Here is an 18,101-nt window from a genome sequence, read left to right on the forward strand (position 1 = left end):
GTTTGGATCGCATAATGAATTTTAAAAAATTGGGTGTACATGAAATTTATGAAAGTTTCAGCATTTAGCAGCCTACAATATCCATAAATTTTTACGACGGAAGTAACCTTTAAAACCTAAAGACACTTTATATAGACACTTGCCCAAACAGGTGTCTATATAAGCTTACTACAAATATTACGGCTGACCTAAAGTTCACAATATACTAATTCAAATCAAAAGAGTGCGGAGGAAAACGGTACAACTAAAACAACTGAAAATTTATTGCAAATAGTTTTTCCATGTTCATGATCGTTTCTGTACGATTAATTTTTTTATTTCAATTCTTTTTGTGTCAAATTCAGATTGTGAAAACGATAAACTATCATTATCTGTTGCCCTTCACTTGTAAATTTCACGAAGTCAATTATAAGTATTTTAGCTTAGAGGGCATAGAGGCGTTGCAAAGTACATTCTTAAAGGGAATTGTAACACATGTTTTTTTCAATGAAGGGAAAAAATAGGGCAAGAAGCCTGATTCGGAAATAAATTGAGGGACCGTTAGTTTCAGTTGGGTAAAATATTAACGCATATACATTTATTCAGGTACGACACTTTCCGCTTTTATGACATTTTTCGTTTAAATGAAGTCTCTTCTTAGCAAAAATCCAGTTTAGGCGGAAAGTGTCGTCCCTGAATAGCCTGAGCGGACTGCACATGCTTATCAAGGACGACACTTTACCCACATGCATTATGCCCAGTTTTCTCAGAACACGACTCACCATATTCCAGTTCTTTGGTCAGTCACCTACAAGCAGTATTTGACCTGAATTGTTCACTGGTCATGTCATGAGGACCAGTGCTCAGGAATTTTATCCTGGACCTCATGCAATTTAACTTATTTGTCTCAAGACTGGAAAACTTTTGTGAAGACTAGTAATAACAAAATCTATTTAAAATTACTAGCAATAAAGAACACAATAGACACTGATCATTTGACAAATATATCACAATAATTGACAACAACAGAAATTTGATATACAATATCAGGATAAAATATAAAAATGAAATCTCAATATAAAACCAATAACATGATACCTCCTTAATATAATAAACAATTAAAATACAATAATACATTGTTTAAATAATAATTTAACAAGATTGTTGTACTTGCCAATATCAGTACATTGTACTATGTTGAATTCATACACACATAAATGCAGAAACAAAGTTTTGAAAAGCATATATGTGAAGCTCTACAATTTCTATATATGAAGCTCAGCAAAGCATAAATGTGAAGCTATAAATGTTATATATGTAGAGCTATATAATGTCTACTATATAGGAAGCTCTACAAAGCATATATATATATATATGAAAAGCTAATCAATTTTTCCCTTTCCCTATACAATGTGTGTCCCGTGTTACAGGGCTGATCTGGAGACCAAGTATCACAAGGGACTCGGTATCATAGCAGCCAAGCTCTCCAAGGTGGCACAAACCAGCATAGGGTACGCAGCAATACAACGTATTTACTTAAATTTCTTATAAAAATCTCATAGCTTATAAATGATTGTTGTGTGACTCATTCTGAGAAAATGGGATTTAATGCATGTGCATAAAGTTACATCCCAGATTAGCCTGTGCATTTTGCATCAGGGATGACACTTTCGGCTTTTATGGAATTTTCATTTAAAGAAGTCTCTTTTAAACAAAAATCCAGTTAAGGCAGAAAATGTCATCTCTGATTTGCCTGTGCAGTCTGCTAAGGCTAATCTGGGATGACACTTTACACACTTTACACTCATGCATTTAGCCCTGTTTTCTCAGAACAAGGATCAATAAATCCTTTATCAGACTGATTCAATGGGAGAAGATTTTTGTCTATATCTAGTTACTGATATATAAAACTGTTTTGTTCATATCTTAAGTATTTGAAAACATATACTGTAAAACCATTAAATTTCGTGTGATACGAATTTTCGTGGATTTCGTTGTTCCGCTGAACCACGAATTCAAGTACCAACGATTATTTTTACATTTTTAATCCGAAATTGGTCCTTTCCGAATGTCATTGCGGACATTCTTTATTATTTTCGGTTATCAGAGATATTTGATTGAGATATGCTAGGTAATACAATATGTTGTTTTCTTGATAAGTGTTTGGGTAATAATACTTTTTAAATCAAGCACGGAATTTATACTGTACATCAACGATTGTTCTCTTTTACGTGACGTCATCAAATCAACAGTTTGCAGATTTATCACATATGTGAATTAGTGCAAATTAAAATTAAAAGAGACAAAACGGTTTTCACACGTGTATTTTGGGGACCTTATTACTCAATTGTTACTACTAGGGGACCGATTGCGCTGAGAATTGCAAATATTGTCAAAACAACATTGATGGCAATTAGCGAGCGGGGACACACAAGATCGCCGCTTATTCGCTCTTATCGACAATTATCGGCAACACTTTCATGCTCCAGTGCACATTAATCACACGCCTTGCTGTCAACACACATTAGCAGATTATTCTTCGTTATTAGTGGTCATGTACGTAATTCCGGCCACTTTTGGGACTATTTAAGAAAACTCTTTAGTGTTAGGCAACTGCTTGAAACTAAACTTCACATATATAATCCTGGGTTCAAAACTCACCTAGCATGAACATTTAAATAGAATTAGATCAGTGAATGTTACTTAATGAACAGAAAATGATGACATGTAAACTATCCATTTTCGTAGGTTAAATGTACCTAAAAAATCGGCCACTTTTCAGTTTGATCTGCAGATAAAATTACAAAGCAATATCTTTAGACAAATGTCCTCAATTTCTGAGTATTAATCAATGTTTATACTATTAAAATTTTTGACTTGAAATTTAAAATAAATGCGAAATTATTATACCAGTTACTCCCCCTACCTATTTTAATAAATATAAACAATGGGCAACTGCTAATTCATAAAAAAATAATTGTTTTTAATGGGTTTAATCAATTTTTTCAAACAAAGCTAAAAAAGTGAAAACATTTTGTTTAAAAAGTTTACTTCAGTGTTGATTATTAGTAAACGCTTATATATAATTTTAAACATGTAATCTAGTAATATTCTTATCAAGGGAGGTAATTCATATATTAAAAAATTATATTTATGTTCTGATTTTTATGTTTTGAATATATTTTTTTGTACAATTAATCGGTAAAACTTTATTTAAAGTTTATTAGATAAAATAAAAATAATTTTGTCAAATATATATGTTTCTTATATGAATATAATTGTTGCAACTAAGAAGACATCACTTTCCCCACGAGCCAAATATTTCCTGCTATATTTGTGACATTTTAACACAAAAGTTTACAGTGATATGGTTCTTACATTTCCAAAATATTGAGAGTAGGGATGGTTTTCATGTTGATTTTTCTAAATAAAAACAAAAAATGTGCGTTAAGATCATGAAAATGATTTTACACAGGTGGCCGATTTTTTACGTACAGGCCGGAATTACGTACATGACCAGTACTCTGGTTGTTTTTAGAAAAGTTTAATTATTATGACTGTCAATCTTCCCCGAAAATTTGAAATCCACGAAATTACGTTTCAACGAATTAGTTGTTTTTTATTAAACCCTGAAATTTCATACCGATGAAATTCTATACGTTTACAGTAGCTTATTGACAAAATCAGATATGAAATATTGGTGTTACATAACATAAGTTTGAACTTAGTTTAAGTGAAACTATTTTAAGATTTTATGACCTTGTTAATGGAAATCCGGGCTTTAGACATATGAGTAATGTGTGGTCCCAGATTAGCATGTGCAGTCCACACATTTTCCCAGAACAAAGCTCATATTTAAAGATGTATGTAAGTTCCTACCACAGATAATCTGATCTCCGGATCCATGTTTCAGAACCCTGGGTGAGGGATGGAAAGCTGTTGCTGCAAGTATAGACACAGAGGCTGATCTCCACAGGTTGGTGACCTACTGGGGTTAAATGTGTCTTGTTCTGAGAAAATTGGGCTTAATGCATGTGCGTAAAGTGTCGTCCCAGATTAGCCTGTGCAGTCCGCACAGGCTAATCAGGGACGACACTTTCCGCCTAAACAAGATTTTCGGTAAAAAGGACTTCCTTTAAATGAAAAATACCATTAAAGCGGAAAGTGTCGTCCCTGATTAGCCTGTGCCCTGATTAGCCTGTGCGAACTGCACAGGCTAATCTGGGAAGACACTTTACGCACATGCATTTTTCCCAATTTTCACAGAACACGACACAAATGATCCAAGCTCTGGGAACATCGGGCTAACATCATGTCCCATCATGCTTACATCATGTTCCATCAGGCTTACATCATGTCCCATCAGGCTTACATCATGTTCCATCAGGCTTACATCATGTTCCATCAGGCTTACATTATGTCCCATCAGGCTTACATCATGTCCCATCAGGCTTACATCATGTCCCATCAGGCTTACATCATGTTCCATCAGGCTTACATCATGTTCCATCAGGCGTACATCATGTTCCATCAGGCTTACATCATGTCCCATCAGGCTTACATCATGTCCCATCAGCGACAACAATTTCAGCTTAAATGGATATTTTCGTTCAAAGGAAGTCTCTTTTTTTTTATATCCAGTTTAGGGTGAAAGTGTCATCCCGGATTAGCCTGTGTGGGCTTTCTTGGATGACACTTACCCATGTGCATGAAGTCTATTCTTCTCAGAAGGAGGGTAACACTTTGTGAGGAAATAACAACCAGCATGCAGGCCGTACACTGGTAAATTTTAAACTTGACGTGCTCAGATTATAACTTCCAAGTAAGTGGGTCTGTATCTATTTTTTGGTGGTTTCAGGAACCTTGCTACAGCGATGCTGGAAGAGATTGCTAAACCTCTGAAACACCTGGTAGCAGGACAGAAAGAGGCCAGACGACCAGTGAGTAGAGTGTGACCAGTCTTAACATACGAGTCTCACTGTGGGAAAACAGGGTGAAATGCATGTGCGTAAAGTGTCATCCCAGATTACATACATGCCATAAATTTTCAGACCAATTCCGGGACATTGAGCTAAATTTTCCGGGACTTTTGCCGATTTTCCGGGACATGTATACATATAGCGAAATAAATATATATATATAGACATATATGCATTTATGGCACGCATTTTTTTCACATTGTAAATTGAGTACATTACTAATAAATATGTTGTTAGCATCTAAATCGATTTTATGCATCGTTGATTATCACAGGCATTTCATTAATCTTTTCTAAGTGTATGATCTCCATCGTTAATTCGATCTTTTTTTGCCATATTTGCCTAGTCAAAATTTATTTTCGATTAAATGATGTAAGCGGCTGGTGCGCCTAGCAACGTTAAATCGTATAATATATCCGCCTAATAGGCGATTCGCATTTTGTTTAATTAGTATACGTTAGAATAATTGTTTCAATAATTAATTATCTTAAAGACGATAAAGTTACACGATGTTGTTTTTTTTGTTTTTTAAATTTAATATCGCGTAAAAATAAATGTTTTCATATACAAACTGTAACTGAACTATGCATGAAATGCACAATTTCCACGAGGACAGCATCGATGTTTTCATCAAAAGTCTCCGAAGTAACGATCCACGATTTAATCGTGGAGGAATACACAATAGGGACCGATTAGTGTGGCTTAACAAAGCCACTTAAACTATAGATTGATAGTGACACGGGGTTATTCACGCATGACTAATTCACAACCGCAAGAATCTTCAGATGTGTGAACAACTCCTTTGCCCTTACGCAGAGGGAAATTATAACGTAGTATATTAAAGCCAATTAACAACCACAATAAACAATGCGGCCTTTTCGGTTTGACTGCGAACGTGAGACAATCGATATGATAACAGGACCCCTGTTAATTGATCGATTTTGACACGTAGCGTAGTCTTCTATTCGGGTAGGCATTGTCATGTAGACGCTGCGAATTAGTGGGAACACCAACTCGAGGTGCAGTTAAGCATAAGATAAGGTACATGTATATATGGATTTTGTAAAATCCGGGACATTTGACAGATTTCCGGGACTGCGGGACACGTCCTTCGTTTCTGGGACAATCCCGGACAATCCGGGACGTATGGCATGTATGCAGATTAACCTGTGCAATCTGCACATGTTAGTCTGGGGTGACGCTTTCCTATGAAACTGGATTTCATTAGAAGATAATTATTTCCTTAATATGAAAATTTTAATTACAGCTTTAAGTGCAGACTGCACAGGCTAACCAGGGGAGCTTTAAGTGCAGACTGCACAGGCTAACCAGGGGTGAAACTATAAGCTCATGCATTTTGCCTGATTTTCCCAACTCATATTTTGTTTGATTTATAGTTGTGTATAATTCAATAGACAACGATTTGATTTTAGGTTCTGATTTCTGGGATAATAAATGTGGGAAACTTATTTTGATTCTTATATGATTGCAGTCACTGTTTTTCATGTCTAATTAACTGTCATTAATACCAATTATCACATTGAAAATCTTGAATTTAGTTCTGCTATGTCCTTGAATTTTACTGTATGACTTGAGTATGAACCCTGTTAAGATAGTTGCATTCAAATGATGATATGCTAGAAATGTTTTACCAAAATATGCTGTCACAATTAGAAATTATATGTATTAAAGATGATACAAGGATTCAACAGCCTTCTTGTTTAAATTTAAAGATAAAGAAAAATGAGTGTAAGCTTTTATCATTTCTTGCATAAGCACAGGGAATTTCTAGATTGCCTTATCGTCTTTTAAATAAAAAACAAATATTGACTTAACCAGACCCATGTGTATGAGTGTGGTGTTATGTGATAACCATATTAAACAAAGATGGGTTACTAAACAATGAAAAATATTTTATTAGCATTAAGAAGGAAGACAGTTTGGAGCAATCTTTTCTTTCCCATATTTAGAAATTTTATCCAAACAAGTGCCACTAACCAAACGTTCAGGTATTAGTTCTAAGCCCATTAAAGGATGCACACCTTTTTTTAGATTGAAGAACATGTTGAGAAGTCATTGAAGAGCTTGACGGAGAAACGAAATGATGAAATCAAGGTAAAAAATTTAATATTTAACTTTGTATTTGACATTTTTTTGCCCCCCCCCCCCCCCCCCGATCGAATGATCGGGAATATATTGTTTTTGGCCTGTCTGTCATTGTATGTGTCCAAAAACTTTAACCTTGGTCATAACTTTTGCAAAATTGAAGATAGCAACTTGATATTTGGCATGCATGTGTATCTCATAGAGCTGCACATTTTGAGTGGTGAAAGGTCAAGGTCAGCCTTCAAGGTCAAAGGTCAAATATATGGCTTCAAAGTGCAGTAGGGGGCATTGTTTTTCACAAACACAGCTCTTGTTTATCATGATTTTAGTTCTTAAGTTGTTGTTGAATGTGGCTTTTATGGAATATAGATTTTCATATGGACCCGAAAATTTTGTGCAAGTATTTGTGTGTGTGCACAGATTTATTTTATACTTATATAATTTTAATGGAAGTAGTATTGTTTTGCTGTCATAATTTTTTCTGACTTGAATGTTATTCATGGTGTGCTGTTTTCATGTTTTCAAGGCAAAGAAATCCGCATATGACACAGCCAAATCCCATGAAAAAGTAGAAGAACCGAAGAATATTAAAACAGACAAAGATGCAAATAAAGTAAGTTGCCTTTTCTGTATGACGACATTTATGCCTTAGTTACTTTGAAGTATGATATTTCATGTTCAGTGACTTATGCATAAGATGTTAACAGAAATGTTTGAGAAAACATAGATAAGGACATTTAAAAGATCAGTTTCCACACATAGTTATGGTTTCAGGTACCCTTGCATTAATTTTTTTTTCCTAATATTGCTATAGGAAAAAAATAAAGAAGATATTTAATGATTGAGCCATAAAAAACTAATGTTAATATGTTATAAATTGTGTTGCTTAAATGGTGTTCACATATAAAGTCATGTAAGTAAATCTGTTTTGAATAAGTAAGATTGACATATGTTTAGGATCTGATCAGGAGTTATTTTCTTTTGTTTTCCTATTTGAAACAAAATTGTCACCTCACTGTTTTTTAAAAGTGCCCTTTATATATTTTTAAAAATTCTACTTGATAATGAACATGACCATAATGTTTCATCTATTCTAACCACTAATTGAACATGAGTGACATTGTATTCAGACAGAGAAGAAGCAGAAGCAGGTGTTGGATCGACTGAGGAAGGCAGATAAGGCATACTGTGAATGCTGTGAGAAGGCAGAGGTTGCAAGGCAGGAGTGGGAGTTCACGGTGAATAAGGTGAGAGTTCATACTGTGAATGCTGTGAGAAGGCAGAGGTTGCAAGGCAGGAGTGGGAGTTCACGGTGAATAAGGTGAGAGTTCATACTGTGAATGCTGTGAGAAGGCAGAGGTTGCAAGGCAGGAGTGGGAGTTCATGGTGAATAAGGTGAGAGTTCATACTGTGAATGCTGTGAGAAGGCAGAGGTTGCAAGGCAGGAGTGGGAGTTCACGGTGAATAAGGTGAGAGTTCATACTGTGAATGCTTTGAGAAGGCAGAGGTTGCAAGGCAGGAGTGGGAGTTCACGGTGAATAAGGTGAGAGTTCATACTGTGAATGCTGTGAGAAGGCAGAGGTGGCAAGGCAGGAGTGGGAGTTCACAGTGAATAAGGTGAGAGTTCACTGTAAACAAGGTAAGTGTTCACTGTCAATTAAGTGACAGTAAATAGTGTGGTATGATAATGGGAATAAAAGAGAATAATGTGAGAGATCACAGAGAATACAGTGAGAATGCATACTGGATAAGGTTAAATTTTACATTTAATACAGTGTGAGTTCACATTCAGTAAGGTGAATGTTCTCATTTAGTAAGGTGAGTATGCACCTTTTATAAAGTGAGGCTAGAGTGAGAGTTTATCAAGTGAGGCTAGAGTGAGAGTTTATCAAGTGAGGCTAGAGTGAGATTTTATAAAGTGAGGGTAGATTGAGAGTTTATAAAGTGAGGCTAGAGTGAGGTTTTATAAAGTGAGGCTGGAGTAAGTATATAAAGTGAGGCTAGAGTGAGATTTTATCAAGTGAGGCTAGAGTGAGATTTTATGAAGTGAGGCTAGAGTGAGATTTTATCAAGTGAGGCTAGAGTGAGAATTTATCAAGTGAGGCTAGAGTGAGATTTTATCAAGTGAGGCTAGAGTGAGATTTTATAAAGTGAGGCTAGAGTGAGAGTATATAGAGTGAGGCTAGATTAAGATTTTATCAAGTGAGGCAAGAGTAAGAGTTCACTGTGGATAATGTGAGACAGGAGTGGCAGATGCCTGGGGATAAGGAGGAACTTGAATGGGAATTAAAGAAAATGAGGTGAGAGCTGACAGTGAAAAAGGTGAAGAGTTTACAGTGAAAATTATGATGCGGAAGTGGGATTTTAATCTTAAATAGTTGAGACAGAAGTTTGAGTTCACATTGAATACAGTGATTGTCCACTCTAAATAAGGGCAATGTTCTCTGTGACTAGGATGTGAATATGTAGTGTGTTCTTCGTGAACAGTTAGAAAATTATATTTAAATGAGCGGAGGTTTAACTGCCAATAATGTGAGACTAGAAAAGGCATGAAATAGTGAAAAAATAAGAAGGTTACATATATCAAGATGATTACACTTTTTAAGGATGTTCAATATTACTATTGTTAAATGAAGCTTTACCATTTATCATCTGTATTCTGCAAAGTTAACCATTAATCAGAATGAACTCATCTTATATCCTCAGTTTCTATTTCAGGCCAATGTGCAATTACAAACACTGGATGAGGAGCGAATATCCAAAATGAATGACTTCCTCAACCTGTATAACAGCCACCTGTCTGTACTGGGCCCCAGACTCTCACAGGTACCTACATAAGGTGTCTGATTGTGTTTGACTGGCACTTTAGTAATCTAGCACCAAAGTTTAGTGAATTTGTCTGTCATACACAAAACATTTTTGTGACCTTGCCCCAGATATTTTAGTGACCTGGCCCCTGGAATTAGTGACCCTACTTTATAAATTAGTGACCAGGCACCATTTATTTTAGTGACCTGGCCGAATTCATGACCTGGTCTCATTACCTGGTATATATATTTAACAGACCTGGCACCATCCATTTAATTGACCTGGCCCCATAAGTTTTAGAGTCCTTCTCACACACAGTTTTGTAACTTGGTCCCCCATATTTTAGTGACCGGGTTGAAATGTTTAAGTGACGAGGCCTTACACATTTTTGCCACGCTGTCTCATACATTTTATTAACCTGGCAGCTTATGCTTAAATGTACTACGAGTACGGAAAATATACTGAAATGTACCTGGGAATTCTAACGCTAAATTGGCAATTGTCGGCTAATTCTTTCAAATTAATTATGACATATTTATTTCAATATGTTGTAAAATGGTCTTTATTTTATCAAAACTCCTACTCAATAATGCATGTTGAGACAGGTTTTGTTCTAAGAGAATTTTGTTTCGTATTCTGTAGCCCATTTTACGATAACCGATTTTGGGCGTGAACAAAACTCTGGAACAGTCTAACATTTCGGCGTATGTGTAAGTATATTTTTCGTACCTGGGGCACATTTAAGCAGTACCCAAGCCGACAATAACCAATTGAGTATGAATTTCTAGTATTTCTCATGACTTGTCCTGCTTTCTTTATAATTTATATGATCTTGCTTATCAAACAATTTTTAGTCTTTCCCATTACTTGTCCTGCTTTCTTCTAGTGTTGTGACACATTAATTTGTTTTCCAGTGTTGTGACATGCTACTCTTTCTTGCAGTGTTGTGACATTCTACTTTTTCTTCCAGTGTTGTGACATTCTACTCTTTGTTCCAGTGTTTTGACATGCTACTCTTTCTTGCAGTGTTGTGACACCTTTCTCTTTCTTTCAGTGTTGTGACACTCTTCTCTTTCTTTCAGTGTTGTGGCACACTACTCTTTCTTCCAATGTTGTGGCACACTACTCTTTCTTCCATTGTGACAAGCTACAATATCTAACAGTGTTGTGACTCCTTTTTCATACAGTGCTGTGACACACTTTTCTTTCTTCCAGTGTTGTGACACACTTCTCTTTCTTTCAGTGTTGTGACACACTTCTATTTCTTCCAGTGTTGTGACTTGCCTTTCTTTCTTCCAGTGTTGTGACATGCTACACCCTGTTCAAGTGTTGTGACACAATACTCTTCCAGTGTTGTGACACATTACTCTTTCTTCCAGTGTTGTGACACACTTCTGTCTTCCAGTTTTGTGACGGGCCTTTCTTTCTTCCATTGTTGTGACAAACTACTCTTTCTTCCAGTGTTGTGATACACTTCTCTGTCTTCCAGTGTTGTGACGGGCCTATCTTCCATTGTTGTGACAAACTGCTCTTTCTTTCAGTGTTGTGACAAACTTCTCTGTCTTCCAGTGTTGTGACGGGTTACTTCTTCCAGTGTTGTGACAAACTACTCTTTCTTGCAGTGTTGTTATACCCTACTAGTTATTCAGATGTTGTGACACAGCTCTTTCTTGCAGTGTTGTGACACACTTCTCTTTCTTACAGTGTTGTATTATGCATTTCTGTGTTTTGACAAACTACTCTTTCTTCCAGTGTTGTGCCACACTACTTTTTCTTCCAGTCTTGTGACACACTACTTTATCTTCCAGTGTTGTGACACACTACTCTTTCTTCCAGTGTTGTGACAAGCTACTTTATCTTCCAGTGTTGTGACAAACTACTTTATTTTCCAGTGTTGTGACACACTACTTTATCTTCCAGTGTTGTGACACACTACTTTTTCTTCCAGTGTTGTGACACACTACTCAAGTCAGTACAGCAGGTGGATGTGTCCGGTGACATCAGTCTGGTTGCTAAGACAAAGGGCTCACAGACTGCCACTCCTGAACAAATGCTCATCGACTGCTATGTAAGCTGACATTTCATATATTGGCTCATCGACTGCTATGTAAGCTGACATTTGGTATATTGGCTTAACTATATAAGATCACTTATTCACAAACTTTCCCAGTTACAATTATTGTTATAAAATGTGATCAAGATGGTCTACAATCATAAAGAAGTACAGTACAGGGCACATATTCATCAAATGATACTTGGACTTACCTTTAAAAATAAAGAATGTTATTAAACCTGTAATGCGCTAAGTTTACTTGAAAGTCAAGTGCGCCAGTTAATACCTTCAATTGTATCATTCTTAATTAATAATAGGTTAATGATATAAGCACAAATTTTAACCAGGAAATATGCAATCTCTGAGGTATTTTTATTTAGTCATAGACTATTCTTTATTCTTAAGTTTAAAAATGGGTTGAAGAATATGTGCCCTGTTATTAATATCAATGACTTGTAAGTAATTTTGAAGAAATAATCGTAAATTGTTAGAATGATAAGCACAGTTTTCAATAAAGGAAAGCATAATCAGTTTATTAATGCTTGCATCTGGTGGGACTCCTATGGGTATCACTAGATGATTGCCTAGAGTGTAAATCACTCCACCTCCTGTGATAACACAATTTTTAAGTGTATTTGTATGCTGTATGTGTAATTCTAATGTTTAATGCAGAAACCCTACAAAAAGCATATATATGCTTAATTTTTTTATCAACCCATGAAATCAATAAAACCTAATGTCCCAGAAATAAAAATGATTTTACAGTATTTCTAAACCTCTTATTGAGTATTCAATATAAAAGCATTTGTTATTAGGGATTATTTGTGATGAATCTTTTGCTGTTATCATATAAGGAAACATTGTTGAAAGTATATGAGTCTTGTTCTGAGAAAACTGGGCATAATGCATGTGCGTCAAGTGTCGTCCCAGATAAGCCTGTGCAGTCTGCACAGGACAATCAGGGACGACACTTTCTGCGTTTATGGTATTTTTAGTTTCAAGGAAGTCCCTCCTTACCGAAAATCAATTATAGGCGGAAAGTGTCGTTCCTGATTAGCCTGTGCTTACTGCACAGGCTAATCTGGGACGACACTTTACGCACATGCATTATGCCCAGTTATCTCAGAACGCGACTCATTTTCTTTATAATAGGCAGAGGACTCTCAGTTTACAATGAAGAAGGAGCGGCGAAAGATGGCGTTACAGCACTACCTGTTACATATCAGACAGTCGATAGAGCGTGAACAGAAGGGCAGAGAAGGTAACTTTACCATACACCATGTTTTGACATCCGTACACTTCAATGTGGTGCTAAGTGTTCCCGGACAGCTTTCAGCACTATGTCTAGCAGCCAATTTTAGAGTCAGACACTTGATGTGAAATAAGTCTACTTTCAATTAATTTTAATACATTGTAATATGACATCAATGTCAGTAAATAATATTTAGACAGATGTTAGATTCTTTGATAAAAAATCAAAGCAATACATGTGATGCCACGATTTATTATGCAATAACAATAACAATTTAATTATTCCCCACAAAAGGCAAGAGGGATATAAAACTGATGTTCATCTGTGAGTCTGTCTATTACAAATTTTCAGGGCTATATCTTAACAACTATGTAGAACATGACACTTCATAGGTGAATAGCTATCAATAAGATGTGCCATGTGCAAGAACCATAATACTACCCTTTCTTAAATAAGAGTTATTGCCTTGTTTGTATGATGGCACTGGAATAAAGAGTAGCATATTACAATATTGCAAGAAAAAGGAGCATTTCACAACACTTGAAGAAAGAAAGGTGTGTAACAACACTAGAAGAAAGAGAGCGTGTGGAAATACAGAAAATAAAAAACATAGAAAATGTTTTGAATTTTGTATAATATTGATTTTCATTCCCCCTTTTGAAGAAAAGGGGGCATATAGTGATCGGACTGTCTGTCTGTCTGTTAGTCCGTCTGTCTGTCCGCCTGTCTGTCTGTCTGTCCGTCTTTCCGTCACATTTTACGTTTAGGTTTCGAAAAATGCTCATAACTACCTATGTCCCTTGAGATATAACCTTCATATTTGGTATGCATGTGTATATGGACAAGGCCTTTCCATAGGCACAATTTTTTTTAACCCTGTGACCTTTACCTTGAAGTTAGGGTCCACGTTTAGGTTTCGAAATCTGCATTTAGGTTTCGAAAAATGCTCATAACTTCTATGCCCCTTGAGATATAACCTTCATATTTGGTATGCATGTGTATATGGACAAGGCCTTTCCATACGCACACAAATTTCGACCCCTGTGACCTTGACCTTGAACTTAAGGTCCACGTTTAGGTTTCGAAATCTGCGTTTAGGTTTCGAAAAAAGCTCAAAACTTCTATCCAGCGTTTATAGGGGGCATAAGTCATCCTATGGTGACAGCTCTTGTTTTAATTACGCGTGATCACAAAAATGTACGTTTTTACTCATGGCTGTGTATTCATTCATCAAAATATCAAATTTTCAGATTGCATATGTATCAATATTGATATTCTACAGAAACCGCCAAATGTATTTTATACAATCCGAATCTCATACATGTCAAAAATATAATGGAAATGAATATGAATGGAAATGGGGTAATCATATTTCTTCATGCTAAACAAATTAGATTATTTAAAAAAAAACAATGTGATGGACATCAACAGCCAGCAAAGCTTCAAACAAGCCTGTGCATATGCACAGTCTGATTTGGAGCTATAATGTTTGCTAATGAGACCACGAAACCATGTGTTACCTAATTGCAGGCAGCAGAACTCCTTACCAGACTACACAGAGCTACGCTAGTTATACCTCCATTACCATTGGTAATGGGGGCTATATAGGAGTCACTTTGTCTGTCTGTCTGTCGGTCGGTCTGTCGGTCAGTCGGTCTGTCCCGAAATCTTGTCAGGGCAATAACTATGTTGTTCCTTATGAGATTTTAAAATCATATGGCACATTTTTTCACCATCATTGGACAGTGTGTCGCACGAAAGAATTACGTCGCTATCTCCAAGGTCAAGGTCACACTTGAGTTCAAAGGTCAAAAATGGCCATACATGAGCTTGTCAGGGCAATAACTATGTCGTTCATTGTGAGATTTTAAAATCATTTGGCACATTTTTTCACCATTATTGGACGGTGTGTCGCGCTAAACAATTATTTCGATATCTCCAAGGTCAAGGTCACACTTTGAGTTCAAAGGTAAAAAATTGCCATAAATGAGCTAACATTTTTTCACCATTATTGGACTGTGTGTCGCGCTAAAGAATTATGTCGATATCTCCAAGGCAGGGATCATATTATTTTCGGTTTTGTCGGTCCTAGACCGATTGGTGTCATGAAAGACCGATTGAAAATCCCAAACAGTCGGTCCGATTCTTTTTGCTATTAAAATTCCCATGTCATGAAATCGATAACTAGTACACAGTGTACATGCTAACACACCCTAATTACATTCTTATCTCGATAAGGTGTGATAAACCATTCGCTGCAGTCTTTAAACCGGTCAGGACCGGTTTATTGCACGTCAGACCAAGACTCTCAAACTTGTGAAGAGTGGATTAAAGACGCATCCGAAAAGACGCGTCTGAATGCACGCGCTGTAACTAAACAAAACATGCCGATACATTTTCCACCAGCGTAATAATCCGGTAATATAATTATAAAAGTCGCGGATCTGATCGACAGAACAGCCGAAAGTTATTTTTATGGGCGGAACTTCACATAAAATAGTACACAAGAAAAATAATATACATTGAATAAATCTTTAGTAAAACCGTGTTAGAATCGAAATAATTCGTGAACTTTATACTTTGTTGTTGAATAACTCACGACCGGAAAATTAGATGCGTGGTTTCAAATGATTTGCTCTCGTGATTAAATCCCTACGCATCTAAACTATCGGCCGTGGGTTATTTGACAACAAATTATTTATTAAATATTTGGTTGTTGTTGTCAGTAGCCAACCTACGCACAGACATTTGTTTGGTTTAGTGCATGTTTGTAAGCTATTATCGAGTCGACAACAATTTAAAACATCGGTATAGACTTACACAGATTAATAATATTGACAACGACGAAAAAAGTCTGATAAAACAGCACACTAAACAACAATGAAATACCAAATGATAAAACCAGTTGAGAAAACTCGTTCCGTTTAAAAAAAATGCCTAAGGGAATTTTACTTGTACATGTATTATACCACCTTTATGAATGGCAAAATCAATGGTATATATTTTAACGTAATTTGTCATTATTTCGGATTTACATTTTCGGATACTTTTTCCCATTTATATCCGGACCGATTGATGTTGCGGGAAAATATGATCCCTGCTCCAAGGTCAAGGTCACACTTTGAGTTCAAAGGTAAAAAATTGCCATAAATGAGCTTGTCTGGGCCATAACTTTGTCGTTCATTTTGAGATTTTCAAATCATTTGGCACATTTGTTCATTAACATTGGACGGTGTGTCGCGCTAAAGAATTATGTGAATATCTCCAAGGTCAAGGTCACACTGAGTTCAAAGGTAAAAAATGGCCATAAATGAGCTTGTCCGGGCCATAACGTTTTTGTGACATTTAAAAATTATTTGTTCCCCATCATTGGACAGTGTGTCGCACAAAAGAATTATGTCAATATTTCCAAGGTCAAGGTCACACTTTGAGTTCAAAGGTCCTAAATGATATTGGCATAATAATTTTTTAAAAATCGCCATAAATTAGATTCTCTTGTTTTGTGAAGACAGCATGCAAAATAGTCTGTGTCAATGCGGCACGTGGGGGTATATGTCACGTCTGTGACAAAGCTCTAGTTATATATGGCATAAGACCCATTTTTTTATGTGAATATATTATAATTAACATCCGGATATCCCCTATGAATTTTCCTTATTGTGAAATGGATTTCAGGTGTGGAGAAGTTAGTGGGGGTGTACAAAGAGAGACCAAACTTTGCAGACCAAGACGCCCAGGAAGATACCAGGCAGAGATTAACTCAGGTGAGTCTTGGATCTTGAGGAGATTTATTCACATAGTGCATAAATGTAGATTGAAGTCACTTAAATAGTTTTGGTCTTGAAGTAAATCACATTCAAGCTAGTATGTAAGATAAATGGGTGATTATGGAAGCTTGCTTTTCATCTACATGTATTCAATTAACAATGAGACTTTTTTGTCAGTTTGTTAAAACATTTTCGCTTACACATGCTAAGCTTTTATTTTATAAAAAACATAAGACATTGATGAAATGTTAAGAACAACAAAAAGAGGAGCTGTTAAACCCTTTCCTGCTCTGAGAGGCAAAGTGTAAATGGCTCTTTGCAATCAGTATAAAACCAGAACAGTTCCTTAGGGTTTGAAATGAAACTTTTAAAACTTGAATCCAGTAAGAACAGACTTAAATTTAATTTGATTTTCTAAGCGACTGCAAATGTGTCAAGGTATGTATCTGAGTGGTTAAGTGTTTAACCCTTTCTGGTATCAGGTGATATTCATGATGAACTTCTTGGAGGCTAACCACTACAAGATAGCCACCAGTCTGGCCAGTATTGATGGAGGCCACAAACCTGCGTTTAAGTTTTCCAAATACATAGAGCAGGCCCGAGACAAACAGGTGAGAGAGTGCCGTGTTCTGATAAAACTGGGTTGATGCATGTGAGTGTAGTGTAGCCTCTATGCAGTCCGCTCAGGCTAAACAGGGATGACGCTTTCCTTCATTACTGGAATTTTGCTAAGAAGTTATTTCCATTCAAACAAAGTATTCCATTAAAGCTGAAAGTGTGGTCCCTGATAAGCATTGTAGGGACTGCACAGGCTAATCTGGAATTACACTTAACACACATGAATTAACACAGTTTACCCAGAATAAGGCTCAATAGTGTGATGGTAAGCTACATGCTTTTTATTTCAGATCATTTATAGCATAAAAGTATGTTTTAAGTTAGTAGCAGGTGTTCAGTTGAGTTGTGCATTGCAAAAATGGGTCGTATGCCAGCAAAGTCTGGTCTGGAGCCACCCTGTCGGCTTGAAGTCACACAAGGTTTTGCAATCTCATTAGCGAAAGGGTTGTTTTTCACTATACTGCACAACTACTGGACGCACATGGCATAAGACTCATTTTAACATGATGAGGCTAATTTGGTTTCTTAATATTCAGTAA

The 18,101-nt window shown here is 36.2% G+C and overlaps 1 protein-coding gene across 2 annotated transcripts in view; it reads left to right on the plus strand.

The window, feature by feature from the left end:
- Positions 1–18,101, plus strand: part of LOC127855115 (nostrin-like) — a 53,290-nt gene that overhangs the window by 29,687 nt on the left and 5,502 nt on the right. For both annotated transcript variants that reach the window (XM_052390491.1, XM_052390490.1), the window contains exons 3-13: positions 1,410–1,490; positions 3,893–3,955; positions 4,838–4,919; positions 7,011–7,073; positions 7,591–7,677; positions 8,195–8,311; positions 9,783–9,890; positions 11,821–11,940; positions 13,078–13,186; positions 16,853–16,941; positions 17,427–17,555. In XM_052390491.1, coding sequence (XP_052246451.1) covers positions 1,410–1,490; positions 3,893–3,955; positions 4,838–4,919; positions 7,011–7,073; positions 7,591–7,677; positions 8,195–8,311; positions 9,783–9,890; positions 11,821–11,940; positions 13,078–13,186; positions 16,853–16,941; positions 17,427–17,555 — 1,048 coding nt within the window. The remainder of the gene's footprint in view (positions 1–1,409; positions 1,491–3,892; positions 3,956–4,837; positions 4,920–7,010; positions 7,074–7,590; positions 7,678–8,194; positions 8,312–9,782; positions 9,891–11,820; positions 11,941–13,077; positions 13,187–16,852; positions 16,942–17,426; positions 17,556–18,101) is intronic.

Source organism: Dreissena polymorpha, chromosome 13, assembly GCF_020536995.1.
Source record: "Dreissena polymorpha isolate Duluth1 chromosome 13, UMN_Dpol_1.0, whole genome shotgun sequence".
Lineage (NCBI taxonomy): Eukaryota > Metazoa > Mollusca > Bivalvia > Myida > Dreissenidae > Dreissena > Dreissena polymorpha.